This window comes from Cotesia glomerata, linkage group LG8, assembly GCF_020080835.1.
Source record: "Cotesia glomerata isolate CgM1 linkage group LG8, MPM_Cglom_v2.3, whole genome shotgun sequence".
NCBI classification, from domain to species: domain Eukaryota; kingdom Metazoa; phylum Arthropoda; class Insecta; order Hymenoptera; family Braconidae; genus Cotesia; species Cotesia glomerata.
In genome coordinates, this window is record NC_058165.1 from 5440495 (window position 1) to 5465398 (window position 24904).

General features: G+C 27.2%; 3 protein-coding genes across 4 annotated transcripts; all 3 read left to right on the plus strand.

The window, feature by feature from the left end:
* The first annotated feature begins 794 nt into the window (after positions 1-794).
* LOC123270886 (transmembrane protein 184C) lies at positions 795-5289 on the plus strand. Its single transcript, XM_044737038.1, has 5 exons — positions 795-987; positions 2588-3210; positions 3314-3520; positions 4382-4597; positions 4882-5289. The coding sequence occupies exons 2-5, from the start codon at positions 2648-2650 to the stop codon at positions 5177-5179; spliced, it is 1284 nt and encodes a 427-aa protein (XP_044592973.1). The 5' UTR covers positions 795-987; positions 2588-2647; the 3' UTR covers positions 5180-5289.
* Positions 5290-9655: 4366 nt separating this feature from the next.
* LOC123270625 (ADP-ribose pyrophosphatase, mitochondrial) lies at positions 9656-13582 on the plus strand. Of its 2 annotated transcripts, none has more exons than XM_044736760.1 (3): positions 9656-9697; positions 10922-11212; positions 12875-13582. In XM_044736760.1, exons 2-3 carry the CDS (start codon positions 11014-11016, stop codon positions 13504-13506), a joined length of 831 nt encoding a protein of 276 aa, XP_044592695.1. In that variant the 5' UTR covers positions 9656-9697; positions 10922-11013; the 3' UTR covers positions 13507-13582. The 2 variants fall into 2 exon arrangements, with proteins under 2 accessions (XP_044592695.1, XP_044592694.1); XM_044736759.1 differs by having other exon boundaries at positions 9694-9862.
* Positions 13583-14504: 922 nt separating this feature from the next.
* On the plus strand, positions 14505-24057 carry LOC123270267. Its single transcript, XM_044736251.1, has 3 exons — positions 14505-14900; positions 15908-16090; positions 17994-24057. Exons 1-3 carry the CDS (start codon positions 14847-14849, stop codon positions 23970-23972), a joined length of 6216 nt encoding a protein of 2071 aa, XP_044592186.1. The 5' UTR covers positions 14505-14846; the 3' UTR covers positions 23973-24057.
* Positions 24058-24904: the final 847 nt, after the last annotated feature.

The following is a 24904-nucleotide window of genomic DNA, read 5'->3' on the forward strand; positions in this document are numbered from 1 at the left end:
AATAGTAACAATAATATATTTTAATTAAGTGATGTTTGAATTTAATATAAATATAAATAATGAAAATGATTTATCATCTATTATTCTGAAAAAAATCAGTTTAGCTTACAAAAAAAAATTTTTTTTTTAAATTATGATATTAAAGTTAGCAGTTACTTGACCATTTTTTTATTTTTTTTTTTAACAAACAAATTTGTTCCAAAAAATTATTAAAAAAAATTGCATTTTTGTTTTTTTTTTTTTTTTTTTTTAATTTTTACATGTCAATTTTTTTTATAATTTTATGACATTAAAGTTAGCTGTCACTTGACCAATTTTTTATTTTATTTAACAATTAAATTAATTCTAAAGAATTATTTTTAAAAATTGCATTTTTAATTTTTTAAAATTTCTAAATGTCAATTTTTTTTCTTATTTTTTTTGCCATAATTTATTTGTTAACAAAAGTTCCAAAAATTATTAAATATCTGCTAGATTAATTTTCATTATAATTTTTTTTTGTCATAATTTATCTGTTAAAAAAATTCTTAAAATTATTAAAAATCTTCTAAATTAATTTTCATTAATTATTTTTATTTCTGAATTTTTTTGCATTTTGCGATAATATAATTTTTGATAAAATTTTTCAAATTTAAATTTTATTTCCGCAAAAATGGCGCCAAAATGACTGACATCACTAATTTGACTTTTCTTCGACAGATGTCATGATTCAGTTGGCTAGTTTCCAATGCCAATATAACCATTTTATTGTTATTGCTAAAACTTTGTGATACACTTGACACTCATAATTTTATTAATTGTATAATTGTATTAGTAATGAATGTTATGTTGATTTTTTAGTTACATTTAAATGTATTAATTTAATTCTTTGAATATTTATTTTTATTTAATTATTCATTTATCTGCTTGTTATAGTGTCGTGAAATGTTTTCTTTACGTGATAAATAAAGTAATGTCATCAGAGTAGTATTTTTTGTTTTTTGACAGGTAAATCGAATACTTTTTAATTATATAGCAAAAATATTCTAATTAATTTCATAACTTCTTGTAATTATCTTGTTTATGAGTTGTTGCTACATTTTTTGGAAGCAAGGTCCACAATTTTTTAACTTATCAAAATATTTAAAATTTTTTTGTGAACAACTTTTTTCTTTGTTGAGTTTATTAAAAAAAGTTTAATAAAAAAAAATTTTCTATTTTTCTATAAAAAATTAAATTAGAAAAATCAGAAAATAAAAATTTTTTATATCAAAACTTAAAACTAATTAAAAAATCAATTTTTGACACTTCTGACAATTTGTATTATAAATGCGTCGTACAATTATTGTGAAAAAATTTTATTAAAAAAATTACAATACTAAAGTTAGTCGACGTTTTTAATTTTTTTTTTCATTTATTAAATTGGAACAAAAAAATATTTTTTTTAAATTTCACTTTAAAGTTATTCAAGTTTTTTTTCTTATTTTTTTTAATCAAAAAAATTATAAAAATTTTTAGATGTCGGTTAACTTAATTTTCATAAAAAATTCCATATGTAGAATTTAAAAAAAATTACAAGTGAAAATATTTTAAGGAGGTTCGAGCGAATCTTATGTAAAAAATAATTTCCAACTTTGAGCTTTGAAATTAAGTATACGTATAAATAAATACGTCATTTATCTAATCCCAAAATTTAAAAAAGATTCACCGTTTAGTTACTTAGATATTAAATTTTAAAAATTACATATTTTATCTCCTTATACACGGGCTCTTATGGCGGACAAACTTTTGTCGAGACTTTAATTATTTATTTCAATATTAACCTCCCAACTTTAACGGATAAAAAACTATACACAAGAAACTTGGATTATTGCAAAATATAAAAACAATTTAATAATAATACATTACCGATATAATTTTTGAAATATTTAAAGTTAAATTTTATGTTTGTAACTCGTTTATCGTCAGCTGTTTATTCGAATAAAGATTTGACAACATCGCGTCAACAGCTGAGAAAAAAGGAAAGGATAGAAATATAGTTACAGAGAGAGAATTGTTTAACTCACACACTTATCCACGTCTCTGTTATAAGTATAATCAAGCGCGCAATTGCCAAATCTGTTTATTTATTCCGGCAAGTAATAAATACGAAAGTAATTTTATTACTTTACTTTATTAAATAAGTAAAAATCATTAATTATTAAATTTAAATTATTTTAAATTAAAATAAAGAATTTTGACGAATATTGGGAAGACTAAAATTAAAAAAAAATTTTAACATTATTTTGACTCATTAGTTACGCTCGAACTTCCTTAAAAATACTTTTTTTCAATTATTTATTTTTAATAAATTTAAAAAAATTTTTAGATGTCTGCTGATTTCAGTATCATATTTTTTGACATTTTATCACCGGAAAAAGAATGGACCTTACTTCCAAACAATTATCTTAAAAAATAAATATTTCAATTTTATTAATAAATTTGGAATGTAAAAAAAAATGCAGGCTCATTTTGCTTTTCATTGAAATTTTTTTAACTACAATAATAATAAAATATTGATTTATATATTGTATATTATTATCTAATAATTGACTTTTTATCATTCTAGGATAGTATGTCATTGAAGAAATGATATGACATTATACAAAAATACTTTTTCAACAATAAAATGGCGAATATTTGTAGAAAATGGCGAATATGGATATTGCCATTATTAACTAGTCTTTATGCCTTATTAATATGTATCCTAGTGCCAATATTATTGAGAAATTCAATAAGAAATGGGTTAAAAAAACAAGATCAAGGTGCTTTGGTCGGTGGCGGATTTGTGCTACTGTCATTACCAATAGCATTTTATGAGATAATACAACATATGATTCATTACACGCAACCGAAACTCCAAAAGTATATAATCCGAATATTATGGATGGTACCAATTTACGCAGTAAATGCTTGGCTGGGATTAATTTATCCCGAAGGCAGTATTTACGTAGATAGTTTACGTGAATGTTATGAAGCTTATGTTATTTATAATTTTATGATGTACTTGTTGGCTTATCTCGATTCTGACCATCAATTGGAACGTCGGTTAGAAATGTCTCCTCAAGTGAAGCACATGTTTCCCTTTTGCTGTCTATCCGATTGGCGAATGGGAAAAGAATTTGTACATATGTGCAAACATGGAATTCTTCAGTATACAGTAGTCAGACCCTTATCAACAGCTATTTCTTTGTAAGCCATTTAAATATTATTTATGATTAATTAAATATGATTTTTTATCATTATTATACTTTAATAATTAATATGTATTTTATAATTTTTTTTTTTTTTTCAGTATTTGTGCATTAAACAATGTCTACGGTGAGGGAGAATTTCGTGGAGATATTGCATTTCCTTATATGATTGCGCTAAATAATTTATCCCAATTTATAGCAATGTACTGTTTAGTTTTATTCTATCGGGCTAATTCAGAAAGCTTGAAGCCAATGGAACCTATTGGAAAATTTTTGTGTATCAAAGCTGTAGTATTTTTTTCATTTTTGTAAGTATATTTTGCTGTATACTATACTGATTGTTTAGTTTTACAATCTTCTTGTTTTTCGGTCAAATAATTTAAACTTTGAGCAATATTTTTTTTTTTTTAATTTTATCATAATTTTTTTTTTTTAACTTTATTAAAATTAAAATTAAAATTAGCAAACACGACATTTTTTTTTTATTTTCTTAAAAAATAAACTAAGTATAAAATATTATTTCTAAAAAATTACACTTATAATTTTTTAGATTCTAAATAGGAAATTAAAAAAAAAAATTTTCTTTCCTATAAATTATTTATTAAAAAATTTATCAAAATTACCGAAAAATTTTTAATTTCTAATTTTTTTTTTTAAGTTTTAAAATTAAAAAAAAATGTAGCCTAATTTTTCGTTGAGTTTTCAAGCATTGGTTTTTAGAAATAATGCTAGTTATTATTATATACTTCAATTTTTTTTTTTTTTAATAACAATAATTACACAGAATAAATAATTAATATTGTTTAAAACAGGAAATATTAGAAAGTTTTTGAATTAATGCTAAATTTTTTATAATTTATTTTGGTAAAAAAAATTTCTTTTTCATTCTGTTCTACGAAAATTATAATTCATAAATTTTTTATAAATTTATACCAAATCTTTTGATCATATACAATTTTTTTTAAGTTGTTCAGTTGGAAAATTTCAATAAAAAGCAAAACAAATATGAATTTTAAAAATTTTCAAACTAAAAAATATAAAAAACGTATCCATAAATTTTTCTAATTTATTAATTTATCCGTCATAATGAAGAACAAAATGATTAAAATTAAACACATAAAAAATATTCTAAATTTATTAATTTTCAAAATTTATTTTTCTTTTTACAGTCAAGGCGTGTTGATTGCAATGTTGGTATACTTCGATGTAATATCAACCATTTTTGATACTGATAATACCGATGATATTCGTCATATATCTTCAAAACTTCAAGACTTTCTTATATGTATTGAAATGTTTTTAGCAGCAGTTGCGCATCATTTTAGCTTTAGTCATAAACCATACGTTAATCTTGCACAAAGTCAAGCTTGGTGGGATGCATTCAGGTAATTGATTAATTTTATTTAATGATACTAAAATTAGCCGACGTTCAAAAATTTTTGATTTTTTTTATTAATTAAATTAGAATTTACAAAAATATTTAAACAAAATTGCAAGTATGGTTTTTAAAATTTTCTACATGTAAAATCTTTTCTTTTCATTTTTTTAAAATAATTTTTCAATAATATAAATTACAAAAATTTTTAGGTGTCAGCTAATTTAATTTTAATTTTTATTTAAATAATTATCGCAATATAATTACTAATAAGTTGTTATTTTTAAATAATAGAGCAATGTGGGATATATCAGATGTACATAATGACATTAAAGAACATTTAGGAGTTGTCGGATTATCATTAAGTCGGAGAATTCGTGGTCGTAATAACTATCAAGAAACTTGGGGAAGTGCTACTGAACGTACCTCACTTTTACCAGATCAAATTCAAGTTATACCAGGCTCTAAAAATTTGCCAAGTTGTTCAGTAACTGAATATGACCCAAGTTATTTGAATGAAAATTCAAATAAACCTAACGATGATATTACAGACGCTGGTCATGCAGGACATGTTAATTTTATCGATACGTAGCGATGTTTTTTATCGAATTTAATTTATATCATATGAAGCATTTTCCAACAAATACTTTCATCACAAAAATTTTATTTTTTTTTTCTAGCTAATAATTTTATTTTTTAAATCATTAATCAAAAGAAATAAATTTTATTTATTTTACTTTCAAACAAGTAGAAAAATTTATTAAAGACATTGAATTTAATTAAATAATTTTAAAGAATTCAAAAAAATATCAGATATTTAAAAATAAAATTTTTTTCTTTAACATCACTAATGTTAAAAAATTAAAAGCAATATTCTTATTATTTTATTTTATACTACTTCTCTTATTATAAGTACTGAAAGATAAATATTTAGTTGTTTAAATCCGGTAATTTGATATCTGTCCAAGATGCTTCATAAACATAATAATAATAATAATAATAATAATAATGTGTAAAACAATGATGGATTGACCTCAACTGGCTGATTGCGTGTATTATATATATCAGGATATAATAATTATATAAATATTTATCATTGTACTTTATTTTTTGATAACTTTAAATTTAATTTATCAATTTAAATAAGATAATATTGTAGGTTACGTGCGTTAATATCCCCGGACAAAACTCTTAAAAATTCTTAAAAATATAAAAATTCATGAATAATAATTTGAAAATTAATCTCAACATTATTTTTTTAGTGTGTTTATTCAAAATTAAACTAACAAAAACGCGGGGATATTCTGTCCGGGGATATTAACGCGTGTCAGAAATATTGTAATATATAAAATAAAACTTGATATACTAATAATAATTTACCAAAGTATGTATAAATAATAAAATTATTAATATAAACTATTTATATATAAAATAAAACAAAATTAATATTTAATTTGTCTTTTTTTTTCTATATTTTATGATTATAAGTATTCTTATAAGTTGATTTTACGATATTAATATTGTAATTACGATTAATTGCTTAGTTTTATTCAATATTGCTCTTTTGTTAAATAATCTATTTCTTCATTAAAAATTACTGAAATTGTAATACTCTTTTGATGCTTTAATTTGATAATAAAATTTCACAAGTTTTCAATTACTTGATAAATTTTTTGGGAAGATATTATTGGATGAGATTTATAGAAGAAATAATTAAAACATAAGGTATAATAAAAATTAATTTATTTAATTAAGTATCAAGATTACATTAACAATGTTACTTAAAAATCTGTTTGATTAAAAGTACGCTCATTAATGATACTAAAATTAGTAGATATTGAAAATTAAAATTTTTTTTTTTTAATTGAATTAATTAACGACAATCGTTTTTATACAGTGAAATTAAAATAGATATACGTACAAGAGAGAAGTAATAAGTTTGTAATAATGCAGATAATAATAATGGGAGAAATTACTGAGTTTATGATGATAAGTAAAAGTTGTAATAGAGATAACATGATATTCAGAAATTATTTAATTTATTTTGCGGCTTCGAGTTTAATGTTGGAAGGAGTCGGAGATCCATTGAAAAAGTCATCTTGGTGAAGTTTATTAACAGTTGTGGAAATTCTGTTGCAAGGACTATTGATAACGTAGTTTTTGTTAGTTGGTAGTTTTCAAGAGACGATTTTGTCTTAAATCACGCTTGTTCTCGATAAACTCATAACTACTGGTGATGTCTGGGGTGTCAATTAGTCCTGTGAAGAGTTTAAAAAAGATGCAGCCAGTAAATTGTCTTCGCTTCTCGTAGCTGCTAAAGTGGAATTGTTTTCTCGCTACATCAGGAGATGTATAATCTTCAGATTTTTTGGCGATTAAGTAGGCTAGGTTTTTTAACGAATTGATTTTTGTTTAAAAATTAAAAACAAAAATTCTACTTATCAAAATTATAAAATGAAAAAAAACTTCAAGTGCAATTTTTTATAAATATTATATTAATACTAATTTATTTTTTTAATAAAACCAAAAAATCGCTAATGTCTGCTAATTTTAGGATAATTGCTTATTTCCTTATTAAATATGATGATTTCATAAATAAAATAGAGAAAAAATTTATTTTGAAAAAAAAAAAATTAGAAAAACGGTTGACCCTGAAGGCCATCCCTGCAACTTCCCGCTAATTCCATACTTAGGCGCTTAAAATTGCACCAATGACGTTTTTGAGCTCTTCGAGCTCAAAAATACAATTTATGGGTTATTTTGAGCTCTCCGAGCTCAAAGAGATTGCTTTTCTATGCTTTAAAGCACTTCGAGCTCAAAAGTCTGATAGAGATTTGATAAGACACTATTTTTTGAATTTTTAAACCGCAATAACTTTTGAATGAATAAACCGATTTTTACGCAGTTAGAAGCATTCGACGCAGTTTTTCAAGCCTCACAAAGAATCTTAAATTTTGAATTGATCGCGCTAGAAATTTTGGAGTTATTCCGAAAAAACACTTTTTTCGGTTTTCTTTCGTTCACGATATCTCTCGAACTAATCAACCGATTTTGACCGGACTGGTAGCGATCGACGTGGTTTTTTGAGGTTAAGAGCTGATTAATTTTTGGAATTGAACCTTTAAGCCGTTTAAAAGTTATTCCAAAAAAACCACATTTGAAAAAAATTTTTTTATCAGTTTTTTTAAAATTTATCAAAATCTATTGATCTGAATCGGTCCAAATAGTTTTCAAAATCTAAGTTTGGTTAAGCCCTTTCGAATGGCACCAACCGCGATGAAATCGGTCAAGCCGTTCAAAAGTTATAAGCGGTTCACATACTTTCACACACACACACACACACACATACATACAGACACCGTGACAACTTCGCGGGGATAGTCAGAGAAGCTTCCTGTGACCTTCAAACGTCGAGATCTGATGAAAACTCGATTTTTGCAAAACGGGGTGAAAACAATAACTTCCCGATTTTTGAAAATCTTCGATTTTTTTAGCGGGAAGTTAAAAATGAGCATTGTAATGAAAAATTAATTAGTTAAAAATTTTTATAATTATATTTCTTAGCTGAAGAAATAAAAATTTTTCTTACACTTACTTTTTTATAAAAAAAAAGTTTTATAGATTTAAAAAAAAATTGTTCATTTCAGTTTATAAGAAATCATAAGTATATATATATAAAATAATTATCAATCAAGATATGTAGGAAGGTCTATCATAGACCATTCATATGCTGTCATCTCAGAATATTCTTCTTCATCATCAAATTTACATTCATCTTCACAATAATCTATTTTTGAATAGTATCCACCGCATTGATGACATAGGTAAGTACTTTCTGGTTGTGCTAATGAAAAATTACAAAGTTTACAATTGTACTCTCCCTGTGCGTTTTGATGTCCACAAAATTCACACAGCGGGTGTGTTGTAATATCCGGCAAGAGTTCAAAATCCATACCCAAAACTCGTTGCATATATTCTTCACTTTCATCACTAGGATAATTTTGATAGTATCTATCATCAAACAATTCCCACAACTGCTTGACCACTTTGAAAGGTAGCGGCATTTTCTCGTAGAATTTTCTTTGAGCTTCTTTTTTATGTATCCAATAGTAAATTTTACCAGGATGCAGTAAATTTTTAATTAAACAGTTGAACAAAGCATCAGCACACAGTGATGTTAATTTTAAAGGATTCTTCAGTCGTGGCTTCTCATACAGATGAAGGTCAAAATTTTCTTTGTCGTCAAAAACTATCGCCATTTTTTACCGGCACAGCTGATCTTTACTATCATATTCTAATTTAGCACATATTTATTTTTAATAATTTTTTTAACAAATAAATTATGGCAAAAAAATTATTGAAAAAAATTGATGTAGAAATTAAAAAAAAAAATAGAAAATGCAATTTTTTGAAAATAATTTCTTGTGTGGGAGTACTTTTCCACTCTCGAAAATTTTGCGTCAACCACCGTACTCTTTGGCCATAAAAATCCCCTCCCCGGCATTAAAGGGGCTTATGACGTCACGGGACCCCAAGAACAACGCTAAGTGTTAGCAAAGGCTAACACCCTCAAGAGTCAAGGGGCACAAGGCAGATTTTCCTCAGCCTCTGAGATACACGCGTCTACGGTTTAGGACACTTATCCTATTTTCCTTTACTTTACGTATCGCACTATTGTAATCGCGGAGTACTATCCTGACATTTATATTTATACACGAACTTAATCCATTGTATCGTTTTACTGATAACTATATTCTACGGGATTGATTAACTATTGTGAAACTTAATTAACTTCATTCGAATATTGTAAAGGGTATAGTTATAACCTGAATAAATTATTAAACTAAAGAAATAGACTACTACACTTGGAACTAACTTGTTTGTTAACAAAAAATTGAAAAATGGTCATTCACTCTTTCACGACCATTAAAATTAAAATAACTGCGGTCCCTGTTATTTACAAGAATATTTCCAAGAATGTCTCTCTCCCCCCTTCTTTTATTCCGACACTTTTTTAACTGCGCGCGTGATCGATTAAATATGCCTAGCGGCTGAAGAAATAACTAAAAAAGTTACTTGTCAGATTGTGTAGCTGAGTGAGATAAAGTGGGTATATATGTAAAAACCAGTATAGGACTTTGTTTGAAAATTTAATTTAGTATTACAAAAAAAGATTAAATAGTTTATTTTCAGTTTTTTAAATTAAAAAATAAACAATAATTAAATTATTGAATAAATTGCTATTTAATGTTGACAAGCAATTTAGCACATTTAGGTTAGTTATTGATTTCAATTGATATATGTTGATGTTAGGTTGGTGCAAAAAAATCGACTGATGATTTTTTATGATACTGAAATTGGCAGAAATCTGACAATTTTATTGATTTTTAATGACATTAAAGTCACTTGACCATTTTTTAATTTTTTTTTAGCAAACCAATTTGTTCAAAAAAATTGCATTTTTTAATTTTTTTAGATTTCTACATGTGAACTTTTTTATATAACTGAAGTTAGCCAACGTTTTTAATTTTTTTGTAATAATTAAATTAAAACAAAACAATATTTTTTTAAAATTGCACTTACAGTTTTTCAAGTTTTTTACAAATGAGATTTTTTTATAATATTTTTTTCAGTAAAAAAAAATTCTAAAAATTTTTAGATGTCGGCTAATTTAATTTTCATATTTTTTTTCTTAATTTTTTTGTAATAATTAAGTTGTCACCAAAATTCTTAAAATTATTAAATATCTGCTGAATCAATTTTCATTGATTTTTATTAATAATTAATTATACATTTTTTTTTAATTTCCACTTTTAATTTTTTTTTTATAATTTTTAGCTGTGGAATTTTTTAATATTAATTTAGTTGTCAAGAAAATCCAAAAAATTGACAGATGTCTGTTTATACTTCACAATCATTAAAAATTTCAATAAAAATTTTTTTATTGGTCACTCAAAATTTTTAAAGCTTTAAAAAATTGTAATAGATTAAATTTAGCTTTTAATAATTTTTTATTCGTCACTTAATTTTTTTTTTTAATTAAAAATTATTTAAATTATGTAAATTTTTGAAATTTCCAATCAAAATTCTTATTTTTACAAGTCAATCAAATTTTTTTTCACCTTTCAAAAATTTATTAATTAAAATACTGTAGTAATACATGTTTTTCTTAAATCTATTTCAAGCCCCCCTAAAATTTTTTTATTAAGTTGATTTTTGGAAAGGACTAAAAATTTTAATTGAAGACAAAAAAAAAAACTCTGTTTTTTTGCACCATTCTAATCCTTGTATTTAATAAAACATGTATTAGTTTTTATTATATTTTTTTTTTCAGTGGTTGATAAAGTCACAATAAATTAGCAATGATATATTTGATTGGCTAAAATTTCCAACTACCTAGTAACTTAAACCTAAATCTCACAAAAAATGATTCATTTTAAGTGCAGACAAGAATATTATCCATTTAGTAAAATAAAAAGATTCATTATTCCGGATGAAAAAGTACCATGGCATGTAAAATTTCCAGAGTACAATCCTCCTTATTACAATGATCCAAACAAAAGTTTTTTTGTGGATAAAAATATTGAAGATCAATCTTTTAAACCTGCCTGGAATGCAATGGATGGTACGTAAAATAATTAACATTAAATTAGCCGTCATCGATATTATTATTAGAATAAGAAAAATTTTGTCTCCAGGATAGTCATGTGATAAAATCGGTTTTTTTTAGTGAAATTTAGTGTCATTACAAAGGTCTTGACTTGAATTTGTGCTTTTTCAAGGTTTCATATCATTCTCACCGATAGTCAATTTATTATGATAAATATTTGAGTTGCATTCGAAAATGCTCTATCTCTAGATACATAATTAAGAAATGAGCTTGTATCTTGTGAACTATTGACATTTTTAAAGATATAAGCTCATCCCGATGTTACACTTATCAAGACCTTTCATTTAAGTACCCACATCAATTTTTCATATATTTATATATATTATATATGTATCCATGAAAAATATATCAAAATGCATGTGGGTACTCAAATGAAAGCTCTTGATGAGTGTAACATAGGGATGAGCTTATATCTTTAAAAACGTCAATAGTTAAGAAATTACCTACTATCTTGTGAACTATTGACATTTTTGAAGATATAAGCTCATCCCGACATTACACTCATCGAGACGTTTCATTAGAGTACCCACATCAATTTTTCATATATTTGTATATATTATTTGTATGTATATATGAAAAATATATCAAAATGCATGTGAGTGCTCAAATGAAAGCTCTTGATGAATGTGACATCGGGATGAGCTTATATCTTTAAAAACGTTAATATTTAAGAAGGGTTTACATTTTTTCTCTCTCTCGCCCTCTATTGGACAAACGAAAGTATCTCTGTCATACTTGTACAACTTATGGAATCTTAAAACGCATTTTATGCATAAATAAATGAAAATTTTCTAAAAAAGCGCTTCGCTCTTCGATAAATAATTAAATTATTTATCGAAGAGCGAAGCGTTTTTTTCAAAATTTTATCTCATTCATGAACAAAACTCGTTTGAAAATCAACTATCAACCGCTCTTAAAAAAATACAGTGCAATTTAACAAAAGTCATTTTTCAACAAAGCAAAATTTTATTTATTTATTTATAGTTTACAAGTCACGGCAGTCACATAATGACTGCAAGGTTGCTAGTAATTAATAAAAATAGTATATTGTGTGACTAGAGATGAAACAAAACGATTTCAGAACAGAGTGAAGTTGCACACATTATATTTTTCATATAAGTTGCATTAAAAATGTTAGTTTCAATGTCTGGAGCCAACCAGAACTAGATAGTTTCAGATGAATAGCGAAAATACCATTTTATTATAAAACATAATAAAATAGAAAGTAATAGTTTATTTTTTATTAAACATTATTCGTAAATTGAATAGTTTTCTTTTGTCATTCTTATTTATGCTTAGTAACAGAATTATAATATGTCAGTACAGTTAACGGTTAGAATGACAATTATAAAGGTATAAAATAAACAAACAATTAATAGGATTGAAAATAAAGCTGCCACTTCATCTCGCGGGCAGAAAATCGTCATTTTCTGTCCGCCGGGAAGAAATGATTGATTTCTGCCCGGCAACAGTCGCATTGGTCTGAAATTGTCTAGTTTCGGTTGGCTCAACAGGTATTGAAACTCGCATTTTCAATGCAGGTTATATGAATAAATAATTTTATAAAATATTCTTGTTTTAAATATAAATAAAATAATAATCACGCTTTCATTACAGGACATATCAACAGGAAAAGTTTTATGAAACCATACACAATTGAAGATGGCCATCCACTGAACCCAATCGGCCGTACTGGCATCAAAGGTAGAGGCTTATTACGGCACTGGGGACCTAATCATGCTGCGGATCCAATAATTACCCGCTGGAAGAGAGATAGCTTAGGAAATATTATAAAACATGAACTAAGCAAAAAGTCTATTTTGCAATTTGTCGGGATCGAAAGAAGAGATTCAGGACAATGGGCCATACCTGGAGGCATGGTAGATGCAAATGAACTTGTCTCGGCTACTTTGAAAAGAGAATTCATGGAAGAAGCCGTGAATGCATTGGAAAAAACTCCGGAAGAAATTAAAACATTCCAAAGTTCAATTGATAAATTATTTAGCAGTGGGTTTAAAATTTACGAAGGATATGTTGATGATCCACGAAACACTGATAACTCTTGGTTAGAAACTAGTGCTTGTAATTTTCATGATGAAGATAGTAGTATTGTTGGTAATATTCCGTTTGAAGCAGGTGATGATGCTGCTAATGTTAGGTGGATCGATATGGACAAAGATTTAGATTTATATGCTAGCCACTCACAATTTATTGAGTTAGTTTCTCAGAAGCATAATGCGCATTGGTAATTAATTAGTTTGTGTAGATGTTATTTTATATTGTCTTTTCTAAACATTAATAAAAAAATTAATTAATTAATATTAATTGTAGATTTTTTTCAAGAGTATTTTTAAATGTTGTAATTTTAAAGGATTTTTTTTTTTTGTATTTAAGAATAAAAAATTGATAAATCTCAGGGAATTTATGCAAACAACAGTATTAAAATTAATAAGGAATGAAAAAAATTTATCAAATTTTATTGTTCTTTTTTAGGTATTCAAAAGAAATTTGATGTTTTAATTAGCAAAATATGTCTCTACATTTGTTTGAAAGTTATTTTTTTTCGACATTTTTAGATAGCAATAATCAAAATAAAAATATTGAATTAAATTTAGGATAAAACAGAAATAAAAAAAAAAATTTCATAGAAAAAATTCAGTAAATAAAAATGGATGTGTCTATTCATCCGTCAACCGTATGAATAAATTTAATTTATTTTTCCAGTTGAATTTATTTTTCAATCTGAATTTAAGAGCTAATCGTCCAAACATATTTAATTTAAAAAAATATATATATCCGGAAGAATAATCATATATTATTCATCCGTATATCCGTATGAATAGTCACTGCGAATAAATTATGACAAAAAGAAATAGAAAAAAAAATTGTCATGAAGAAATTAAAAAAAATTAAAAATACATTTTTTCTGAAATAGTTTTTTAGAACAAATTTAAAAAAAAAAAAAAAGTTAAAAAATGGTCAAGTGACTGCTAACTTTCATGTCTTAAAATTTTTAAATATCGGCTAATTTAATTAAAATTTTTTTTTTAATAACAATTTATATAATTGTTATAAAATTATAAAAAAATTTTGGATACCTGCCAACTTCAGTGTGATATTTTTTATAGCTAAAAAATAATATAAATTTTTATCCCGACAAGGTAATGTGTAAGCATCGAGCAGTATAAAGTAATTGAGTGAAGAGTGAACTATATACGCGCTATGCGTCGGCGTGAAAGGTGGGTACGACAGTACGACGGACTTGAAAATACATAGATAACAGTCCCATACAAACTGAGCAAGGCGATACGAGATTTTAAGTAAAAGTCTCTTCATAGCGCACAGCAGGAGATCCGCCCCTGACTGAAGAGGAGCTCCCCTTCTTAAATCTTTATTTTCATAAAATCAACTAAACTAAAACTAACCAGACCCAGTGCTAGTGAATCACGTCAAGTCGTATTTGGTGTTGGTTGTATTTTGTCATACTTTGTCTCAACCGTATGTCATTCATTTGATTTCTTATCAAATATTTTTGACATTATGCAGTGAAAAAGATATCAAGTTTGTGCTAAGACTATTTAACAATGTCATGGAGTCAATAAAAAAATTAAATCAACAGAAATGCGGTGTACAAAGTTCTGAGGTAAGTCATTCTTTTTAATTACAAAAACGTACTCATGTAATTAAAGTTAATTCATGAGGTACATGCAGTAATTTTTATTCATTATAATTTACTTATTTTTAGTGAAATTTTAATCAAAAATAAGTAAATGTCCAAAAAAAAATTTTGCGTTTTTGCGCATAGCACTCAGAAACTAGTCGTATTACTGCCACACCAATCTCGTATAGATATTGATTTTCTCGGCTACAACTTTCTTTGCGCTCTATACCTAGCAAATTTAATATATATATTTATATAAAGATTTAAGAAAAAATAAGTAATACTGAAATTAATTACATTAAAATTATCAGTCATTTTTTTAATTTTATTTAATAAATAAATTTTTACCAGAAAATTATTTGTAAAAAATTGCATTTTTTATTTTTCAAAAATTTTTATGTCAATTTTTTTTTATATAATTTAGTAATACTAAAGTTAGCAAACTTTTGACAATTTTTAATTTTTTTTAATCAATAAAAATTGTAAGTAAAAAAATGTTTTTCAAAAATTGCACTTAAAATTTTCTACATGTCAAATTTTTTCTTGTAATTTTTTTAATAATAATTTTTTTTACATTAAAAAAATTTTTGAAATTTTTAAATATCTGGTTAATTAATTTTTATCTGAAGTTAGTGAATCTGATAATTTTTTTATGATACTGAAATTAACAGAAATCTGATAATTTTATTGATTTTTAATAATAATAATTATAAAAAAAAATATACACTTGTAATTTTTTTTTATAGATGTGGAATTTTTTTATAAAAAATTTTTTATCATAATTTAGTTGTTATAAAAATCTAAAAAACCGACAGATGTCTTTTAGTTTCAATAAATAAAATAAAAAAAAAATCACATGTAAAAATGAAAAAAATTCATAAATTTAATTTTTTAAAAATATTAGTTATTAGTTAAAATAAAATTTAAAAATAATAAATAATTAAATACATAAAACATAAAAAATTACATATATATTAATTTAATTTCAGCTTTACGCTAGAACAAATAAATGTTACGATGAAGACAGAAGCATTGAGGAAGATACTGAAGCTAATATATCCGCTGATGGTTATGGATTATCACCGCCATGTGAATGGCCTATCAAACGAAATACATGGATACATCAGCGAATAGGATTTTCTGACCAACATAGTATACCCAGAAGTCACAATGTAATCATTAAAAATTAATCATAATTATAATTATTTATTAATTCTGAAAAAAACAAAGGGATTAAAAATGATTTCTTGAATGTTTAACGCACTTAGAGATATTATTTAAAATGATTTGATTTGAATATTATATAAGTATTCATTTTGCATTGCAGTAATCATTTCAAGTCTCTTTTTTTTTATAAGAATCAATTCTTCAGTTTAATCAGAAAAAATGACGCAAAAAAACTAGACATTTTTTTTAATTTTATAAAAAAATTTAATCATTTTTTTTTCAGCATCCGATTTTTTTTTTATAAAACTTAAGTCAAAACAAAATTCTAAAAATTACACGATTATTTTTTATTTCAGTATCATGTTAATCTATTATGATTTATAAATCTTCTTGAAATATTAGCTCAATAAAATATTTTAAGAGTACTCACTTAAAAAGTTTTTCAACAAAAAGTAAATATTAAAAAAAAAAAAAAAAGTAATAGAATAACAAAAAAAAATTTTTCAAAGCAATTTTATAATTTTTTTAAAATCATAAAATTTTTTTTTTAAATTACAAACTTGCTTAAAAAAATTTATTTATAATATTTCTTTAATCCGGTCTAGATTCTTATATAATTAATTGAAATCATGATATTGTAGACCAAATAATGTTATGTTTTTTATTAAATTTATTTCAACATGCGACGTTACTTCAGTTTTATTCTAACATTATCAGACACCTATGTGTTTACAAACAAATAAAAATCATTAAAAGTTTTACATGATGAATTAAAATTACTCAATACTTATACCAAAAAATTAATAAATACCTTCAAATCTTACAATAGAAAAAACACATAGTACCTAATACAAAAATTGTTGCGCATGACATTTTCTATGTATAAAAATTAGAATCAATAATAAATAAACTAATCATCCATTTAAATATAATCAAAAACCCTCGTCGCACGTTGAAATAAATGTAATAAAAAACGATAATTATTTACAAGTGGGGTCAACCCCATTTTGGGCCATAACTAGGTGAAAAATTAACATTTTCAAATTTTTTTTTTTGATTCTGCTTGTTTTTACGGCGCATTTATGATAAAAAATGTCGTGACAGAAAAAAATAAAGATTTTGATAGCTTTTTTGCCTTCAAAAGTTGGAAAAAATTTTGGCTCATGTTTGGTGACACGACAAAATCTCTATAAAATCTAATTTTAAATTATAATATTATTATCCCTGATAATTGTGATGGTCTATTTCGTATAAATATACACAAAAACCATGATAAAAGGGAACAATGAGATTTTAAAGCGTATTTTGTCGGGGAGATTTTGTCGTGGAACCCTCATGTTTTTGAATAAAATTTATATTTAATCTTTTTTTGATGTTTTTGATATATTTTTTTTTCGAAAAGTATGACATGTCAATTTTTAAGTTAACAAAAATATAATTGTTTTGATTTATAATTGAAAAAACTTACAGAAACCAATTACTGTATTATTGAATAATTATAATATTCGCATGTTATTCATAATAAATTTACGGATTTTGTATTACAACGATTCGAAAAGACGGTTCAAATGGTCCCATTTTTATAAGTGTTCAAGTACTGGGTACTTTACCTTAATCAATTTTTTTTTTTTCAAATTGTTTATTTTTTTATGTATTTTTTGAAAAAAAATATATTAATAAAATAAAATAGAAATTTCGTTTAAAAAAATGAAAATTAAAATGGTTGACCCCACTTATAAATATTTACCTGAAAATCATAACATTATTTGGTCTACAATATTTCAATTAATTAAATTTAATTACAGTAAACTAGCATATTTTCATATTAATCTAAAAAAAAACCAGTTCTTTTGCGCCACCCATTATTGATTAATAAAATCCAATATTAACTTATCAATTAATCTCCAGGAAATGTCAAGTACAATAAACTCTCTTCGAAGTAGCAGCTCAAAAGACCTTCAAGGCCACAAGCGCCTAGGCGCAAAAGTCGACGTAGTCTACAGCCTTCTAGGAATGCTGGGCAGCACAGAAGGCCGTGATGACATGAGTTCAACTCTTCTCGCCATGAGCAATTCAATCGACAGCTGCCTCGTGATGCGTCAATCCGGATGCCTACCCCTTTTAATCCAACTGATCCACACTCCTGGCCAGGATCAAGAAATCCGTGAGCGAGCTTCTCGAGCCTTACACAACGTGGTCCTCGCTAGAAGCGACGAAAAAATAGGCAGACGTGAAATCCGAGTCCTGCGACTCCTTGAGCAAGTTCGCGATTACTGTCAAATGCTGAGAACTTGTCTCGAAACCGAGCGACCTCCAGACGACCTTGAAAGACACCCAGGTCCTACGATAGCAGCATTGATGAAGCTGTCCTTCGATGAAGCTCACCGCCACGCAATGTGCCAACTCGGTGGCTTGCATGCCGTCGCAGAGCTAATCGAGATGGACCACGCTGCCCATGGAACTGATTCGGATGATCAAAGCTGCATAACTCTCCGCAGATACGCTGGGATGGCTCTGACTAATTTAACTTTCGGCGACGGGAACAACAAAGCACTCTTGTGCTCTTTTAAAGAATTTATGAAAGCATTAGTGTCCCAGCTCTGCAGCTTAAGCGATGACTTAAGACAAGTTACAGCCAGTGTCTTAAGGAATTTATCATGGCGAGCTGATAGCAACAGCAAGCAAATCCTCAGAGAAGTCGGAGCTGTTACTGGACTGATGAAAGCTTCAATGGAAGGAAGAAAAGAGTCAACGTTAAAGTCAATCCTTTCAGCTCTCTGGAACTTGTCTGCCCACTGCAGCACCAACAAGGTCGATATTTGCGCTGTAGAAGGTGCTCTGGCATTCCTTGTGGACATGCTCAGCTACAAAGCACCTTCCAAGACTCTTTCGATTGTTGAAAACGCTGGAGGAATTTTAAGGAACGTATCAAGTCACATTGCTGTTAGAGATGACTACCGGGCTATTATAAGAGAACGCGGTTGCTTGCAAGTTCTGCTAAGGCAATTACGATCACCGAGCTTGACTGTGGTCAGCAATGCCTGTGGAGCACTCTGGAATCTCTCAGCAAGGTGTCCCTATGATCAAAGACTCCTCTGGGACCTTGGAGCTGTGCCAATGTTGAGAAGTCTTGTACACTCAAAGCACAAAATGATCTCCATGGGATCTTCTGCTGCGCTGAAAAATCTTCTCAGTGCCAGACCTTGTGGCAGCAATCTAGTGCATCTTGACTCTACAGCTCGAGGTCTGGGCTTGCCGTCTCTTCCTTCGTTAGTCGCGAGAAGACAACGAGCTCTAGAGCAAGAAATTGATCAGAATCTTTCAGAGACTTGCGATAATATTGAACCCAGCAGCTCTCCTACTAATAAAGATGAAAAATTTTCTTTTAAAGTTGAAAGTAATTTTATTGATGTCACTTGTTTGACTCGGACTTATCATAAAAATCATGCTGAAGTTTCTATTGGTAATCAAGTACCCAGAAGTGAAAGTAAAGAATCTGTTAGGTCAATTACTAGCACACATTCTGATACTGTTTTTGAAAAAGCTCACAGGCATATTGATTTACCGGATTTTAATAAAAAAAATCAATCATCTTCTTTACATTCTACGATAAATCCTCATAATCAAGATGTTTTTGAACTTAATAAAACTCTGTTGGAAAAAAAAAATAGTTTGAGGTTTAAAAATTCATTTGGTGAAAAATTTACTGAAGATAATTTAAATACTATTACATCTACTATATCATGGGCTACTGCAGCTAGTCAAGAATCTTCTTTGTTAAGATCACCTATTGAAAATAAATTATCTCCAACAGATTCTGTTAAATCTTCTATTTCTCCGACGGATACTTCTAAATTTAATGAAACTGGATTTATTAAACCGCTTTTATCACCAGTTTCTAATGATAAAAATCTTTTTGGTGATTATGCAGAGACTGATTTGGACGAGCCGACAAATTATAGCTTAAGATACGCTGAGCGTAATTCAGATGATGAAAAATTGGCCACTGAATATTTTGCAGGAAGCGAACAGGATGATACTGTAAAGACTTATTACACTGAAGGGACTCCTCGTGGTACTTCATTGAATTCATCACAGTCGGATTTGCAGTATGATAAAATGAAACTGCCTGACAGACTTCCGGTGAGTAAAAATAAAAATGAATATTTATTTCGGAGTTCTTTAAAAAAGCCCGAAGCAAGTATTTTTGCTGGTATTTCTTCCAGTGATAATTTTAATAAATTGGGTGAAGTTAAATCATACAAAGCTTCAAAACAAAGAATTTATCCTTATATAGAAAAGGTTAATTGTACCGAGCAGGTAAATGTTACTAAAAATTGCAATATAATTGACAATGAACCGAAAATAATTAATGATAGGCAATTAAAAGAACGTGAATTAAAAGTAACTAAACAAAATGTTGAATCAGAAAGCTTAACTGGTTCTATTGCAAGTGATGGAGATGATGATGATGATGATGATGATTTATTGGCGGCGTGTATTCATATTGGTATGCAAAATAACAGACATGGACAATCAATAAGAAGAAATAGCTTGGAGAAGACATTGCAGAGAGATAATAATTTAATTCGCTATCAGACAACTTCTGCTTTGGATCAAGTTGAAAGTTCTGATGATAAATCAGATAATTTTAGTAAAATAAGTTTTTCTAATACTGATGTTTGCAAAGAATCAAACACATGTTCATTGGAAGAAAATTTTTATCACTCTTTTAATAGTTCTAAATCAGATATTCTTCTTAATGATTCTAAGAAAAAAGAAGAAGACTCGGAAGAAATGATTAAAGATCAATCGGCAAATGAAGTTTCATCTACGTCTTACAAAACTTTAACTCAGATAGAAGTAAATACTCAAAAATTTAATAAATACTTCAAAGAAGAAAACAATCAGCACTTATTTAAAGATCAAGATGAAGAATATAGAAGACAACGTGATCCAGATGCAATGATAGCGTCTTTAGATCGTTTAACAGCGACTCTTGTTCAGCAAACAGAAGCTATAAGAGAAAAAGATTTAATTGTGATGAAACAAAGCAATCAAAGTGACACATGGAATGAAGAGTCACCCAATGAATTATCATTTCCTACTATAAGTATAAGTATTCCATTAGTTGGATCGTATGACAGTGATTGTGTCCAAGAAGATTGTCCAACTCAGCTTGAAACACTTGCTGAAAACACTGAAATTGAACAAAGCATGACAACGTCCAGGATAATTGAATTGGAAGCTTTTAAATTAGCTGAAGTGGTGAGTAATCAATTTAATGATAATGAACTGACTTACGATATTGATGATGTAAAACCTCCATCAGTAATGGACAGTTTTGTTTCTTTAACTTCGAGTTATTTAGCGACTGAAAGTCTTAATTGTAATTCAACGTCGCTTCCTCCAACATTGTTCAATTCACGAGTTCCGGATAGAAAAAAATCTCTTCCTATTGGAGTTGTTGCTAAACGCGCTCTAGGCCAAGAGTATAATCATACTGGAAGTTTGGAAAGTCTTTTGAATAATTGTAGCATTAAAAATGTTTCACAATTAGAGAATATTAAGCCTCCGTCTATAATGGACGAGTTGCTAGACAGCGGAGAGATGGACAATAGTATTATAAGCGTAGCTAGTATTATGTCCGAGGCAGTTGATGTTAAGAATCAAGACTCTAGTCTTATGAATAAATTTATTTTAGAAAAAAAATACTCGGGAAATAATGCAACTAATAGTCTCAGTGAGTTTCTTGATAATATAAATCCTCCTTCTTTGTTTAATGAAATTACTGATATTGATGACACGACTTTGGATGCTAATACTGACACTATGTGCAGTGATACTCTTTGCAATGAATATCAAATTATTCCGGATGAATTTGAATCGGAGCAGTTGAATAATAAATTAGAGGATGGTAATGATACTGATGAAGCTGCTACTCCTATTTCTACTGAGTACAGTTGCAGTAGCACTGAATCAACACCTAAAAGACAAGTTAAAAATATATTAACGCCAAAGCAAAAGAGACAATTAGCTAAAGAAAGGTATAAAACTTATACTATTGCTCCAGAGTCGATTAAAAAAGATCTAAGTAAGTCTAGACTTACTCCTAGACAACGACGACAAGATGATCCAACGAGATTTCAAACTCAAGTTGTCGGTAATTTACCGACAGAGATTCCCGCTTCTTGTTCTTCTGGGATTCCCATGTTTAAGAATATTGACGGTTCTAGAACTTATAAAAAAAATAAAGCAAGTAAAGAGTGTCAAGGGACGGAAAAAAATTCAAATATTCCTCAGTTATTAAATAAACCAAATAAAGTTGATAATTATCAAGCTACTGATGCTATTGAAGCTATTGAAAATTTTGATATTAAAGGAAGAAATATTGTGAGTAATTTAAATGGCAAACAAAATAACGAAGCTGTTGAAGAAGATGATGATTTGAATGAAGAATATACTGTGAATGATTTAGAAATAAATGAATTTGATCATAATAAAAATGAACTTTCTCCGACAGAAGAAATATTAAAAAAGCCAAGAATTGTTAAGCCGAGAGATAATAGTGGAAATTCAGAAGAAAAATCAGAACCGGTAAGTCCAAAAGGAATTAGAGGAAGAAGAAAGGCTTTGTATTCGAGTCCTAATACAAGGAAGACTACTCCGCAATCTTCGCCGGTAAAACAGATCAATATCAGTGGAATAGGTCGTAGTAATACTTCTCCGATAGTTAGAGCCACTAGAGCTACAACTCTTCGGAAGAATACATCCACGCCGGATAATAATCAATTGAAATTGGGCGCTTTGCAGAAAGTAACTAAAACAATTACGTTGAATAAAAAAAGTTCTATTCCTCAGAGAAAAAGTAGTGGGAGTTATAAGCGTCATAGCACGCCGTCAGAATCTACAGTCGGTAAGAAAGATCAAGAAGAAATTCCTAAAACTCTGGAGAGACAAGGAACGTTCACTAAAGATGAACCTGAAATGGAAAATGCACCGACTGTTGCGATTGCTTCGCCCTCTAAATCTAAAATTGCGAAGCCTACGAGAAATTTATCGTCTTCTAATATTAAGAGTAAAGCTGTTGGGAAGAATAGTCAGTACAAAGTAACTCAAGGTGTTACGGAGAAAATTGGATCTCCTAAAATTCCAATTAAGCGATTTTCAGGGACGGAATTTAAAAATCCAATTGAGAGTACTTATTCGAATGTACTAAACATTAAAAAGCCTGTTAATAGTGAGCAAAGGGTGAGTTATAATGCTAATATAGCTTCTCAAAATTCACCTGAAATTTCGGATAAAAAATTGGTTAAAGAAACGGCTAGTAAAATTGCTAATTTATGGAAGAAAGTTGAAAAGTCTCAAAATAAACAACAAAAACCTGACTCACGTCAATGGATTACAGCGTCTAATTCTACTGATACTGAAAAAATAATAAATAATTTATCTACTCAAAGATTGTTTAGAAGTTCTACTTTTGAAGGAATGCCAAAAGATAAACCAGATAATTTTAAAAGTAAAATAAGAAAACCTTCGATACATGCTAGTGAGACACAAGAGCCAATTTATAGAAATTCATTGGATTTAACTGGTGTTAATACTATTTCAGAAGTATCCAGTAAAATTCCGCTTAAATTTACGGATACTAAAATCAATGAAAAAATAACTCCAGTTGTTCTTAGAAAAAAAGATAATTCGGGAAATACTGATCCAGCTAAAAGATTATCGAGACTTGGCTCTTTTATAACTGTTGATTCAACAGAAACTCAAATTCCGGTTTATCTTGAGAAGACTATTCATACGTTACCTTCTTCAGTTGATTCACCGGTTGAGTCAACTCTAGGTTCGAATAGTAAAATTCAAGAACAAAAAACTACAACGTGAATGAAGATGTAAAGAATTATTTTAATTTGACTAGTCGTTTATATTTTTGCCTAAGATAATTTATAGTTTAAAAAAAAAATTATTATTTTTAAAAGAAGAAATTGGTTTTTCATTTTTTTTAAATTAATTGCTACTTTATATGTATATAATTATTATTATATGCTGCTTTTTGAAATAATTTTTATTTTAAATTATTTTTAAGAAGAAATATTGATATTATTATTTATTTTTCATTGTAAATAATTATCTTGGATACTAAAAATTTGGAAAAATTCTTTTTATATGTAATGGATGTTAAATATACATTTTAGCGCATATTAATAATGATATAAATATTTATTTGCGAAGAAAAAAAATTTTTGCCCATTTTTCATTTATTTCTATTACTTTTTTAAGACTGACAAGAGATTTTACGGAAATAGTGTAACCAGTATAAAATAATATGTAAACCATTATAGCGGAATGTTAGGTACATTTTCAATATTGCTTAATTGAAGAAATCGTAGAAATTAATTATTTCTAGTCTATTATTAAATTTAATTAAAGTTTTCTATTTTGACTCTGCTGGTATTTAAAATTACAGAAATTAGAAGAAGAAAATTAAAATTATAACTTCTTAAGTTATTTATACTAATACTAAATTTAATATTTATGTAACTCAGGTATATCAACAAATAAACCCAATTAAATAATTTTGTTTCTTCGAAATTCATTTTGTACCGATGTTTATAAAGTATTTATTTTTGTTACTATTGTTTATATATACGCTTACTTTTTTTAATCAGCAATTATTTTGCTCGTGGTCATCTTCCTTGATTTGCATTTATGTATAGTTTTTTTAATTTAGTCATGTAAATGATATTACCTTTTTTAGATGTATGATGGTGATTTTTGAAATAATAAAACTTTTGCTCATAAATTTTATAGACAAG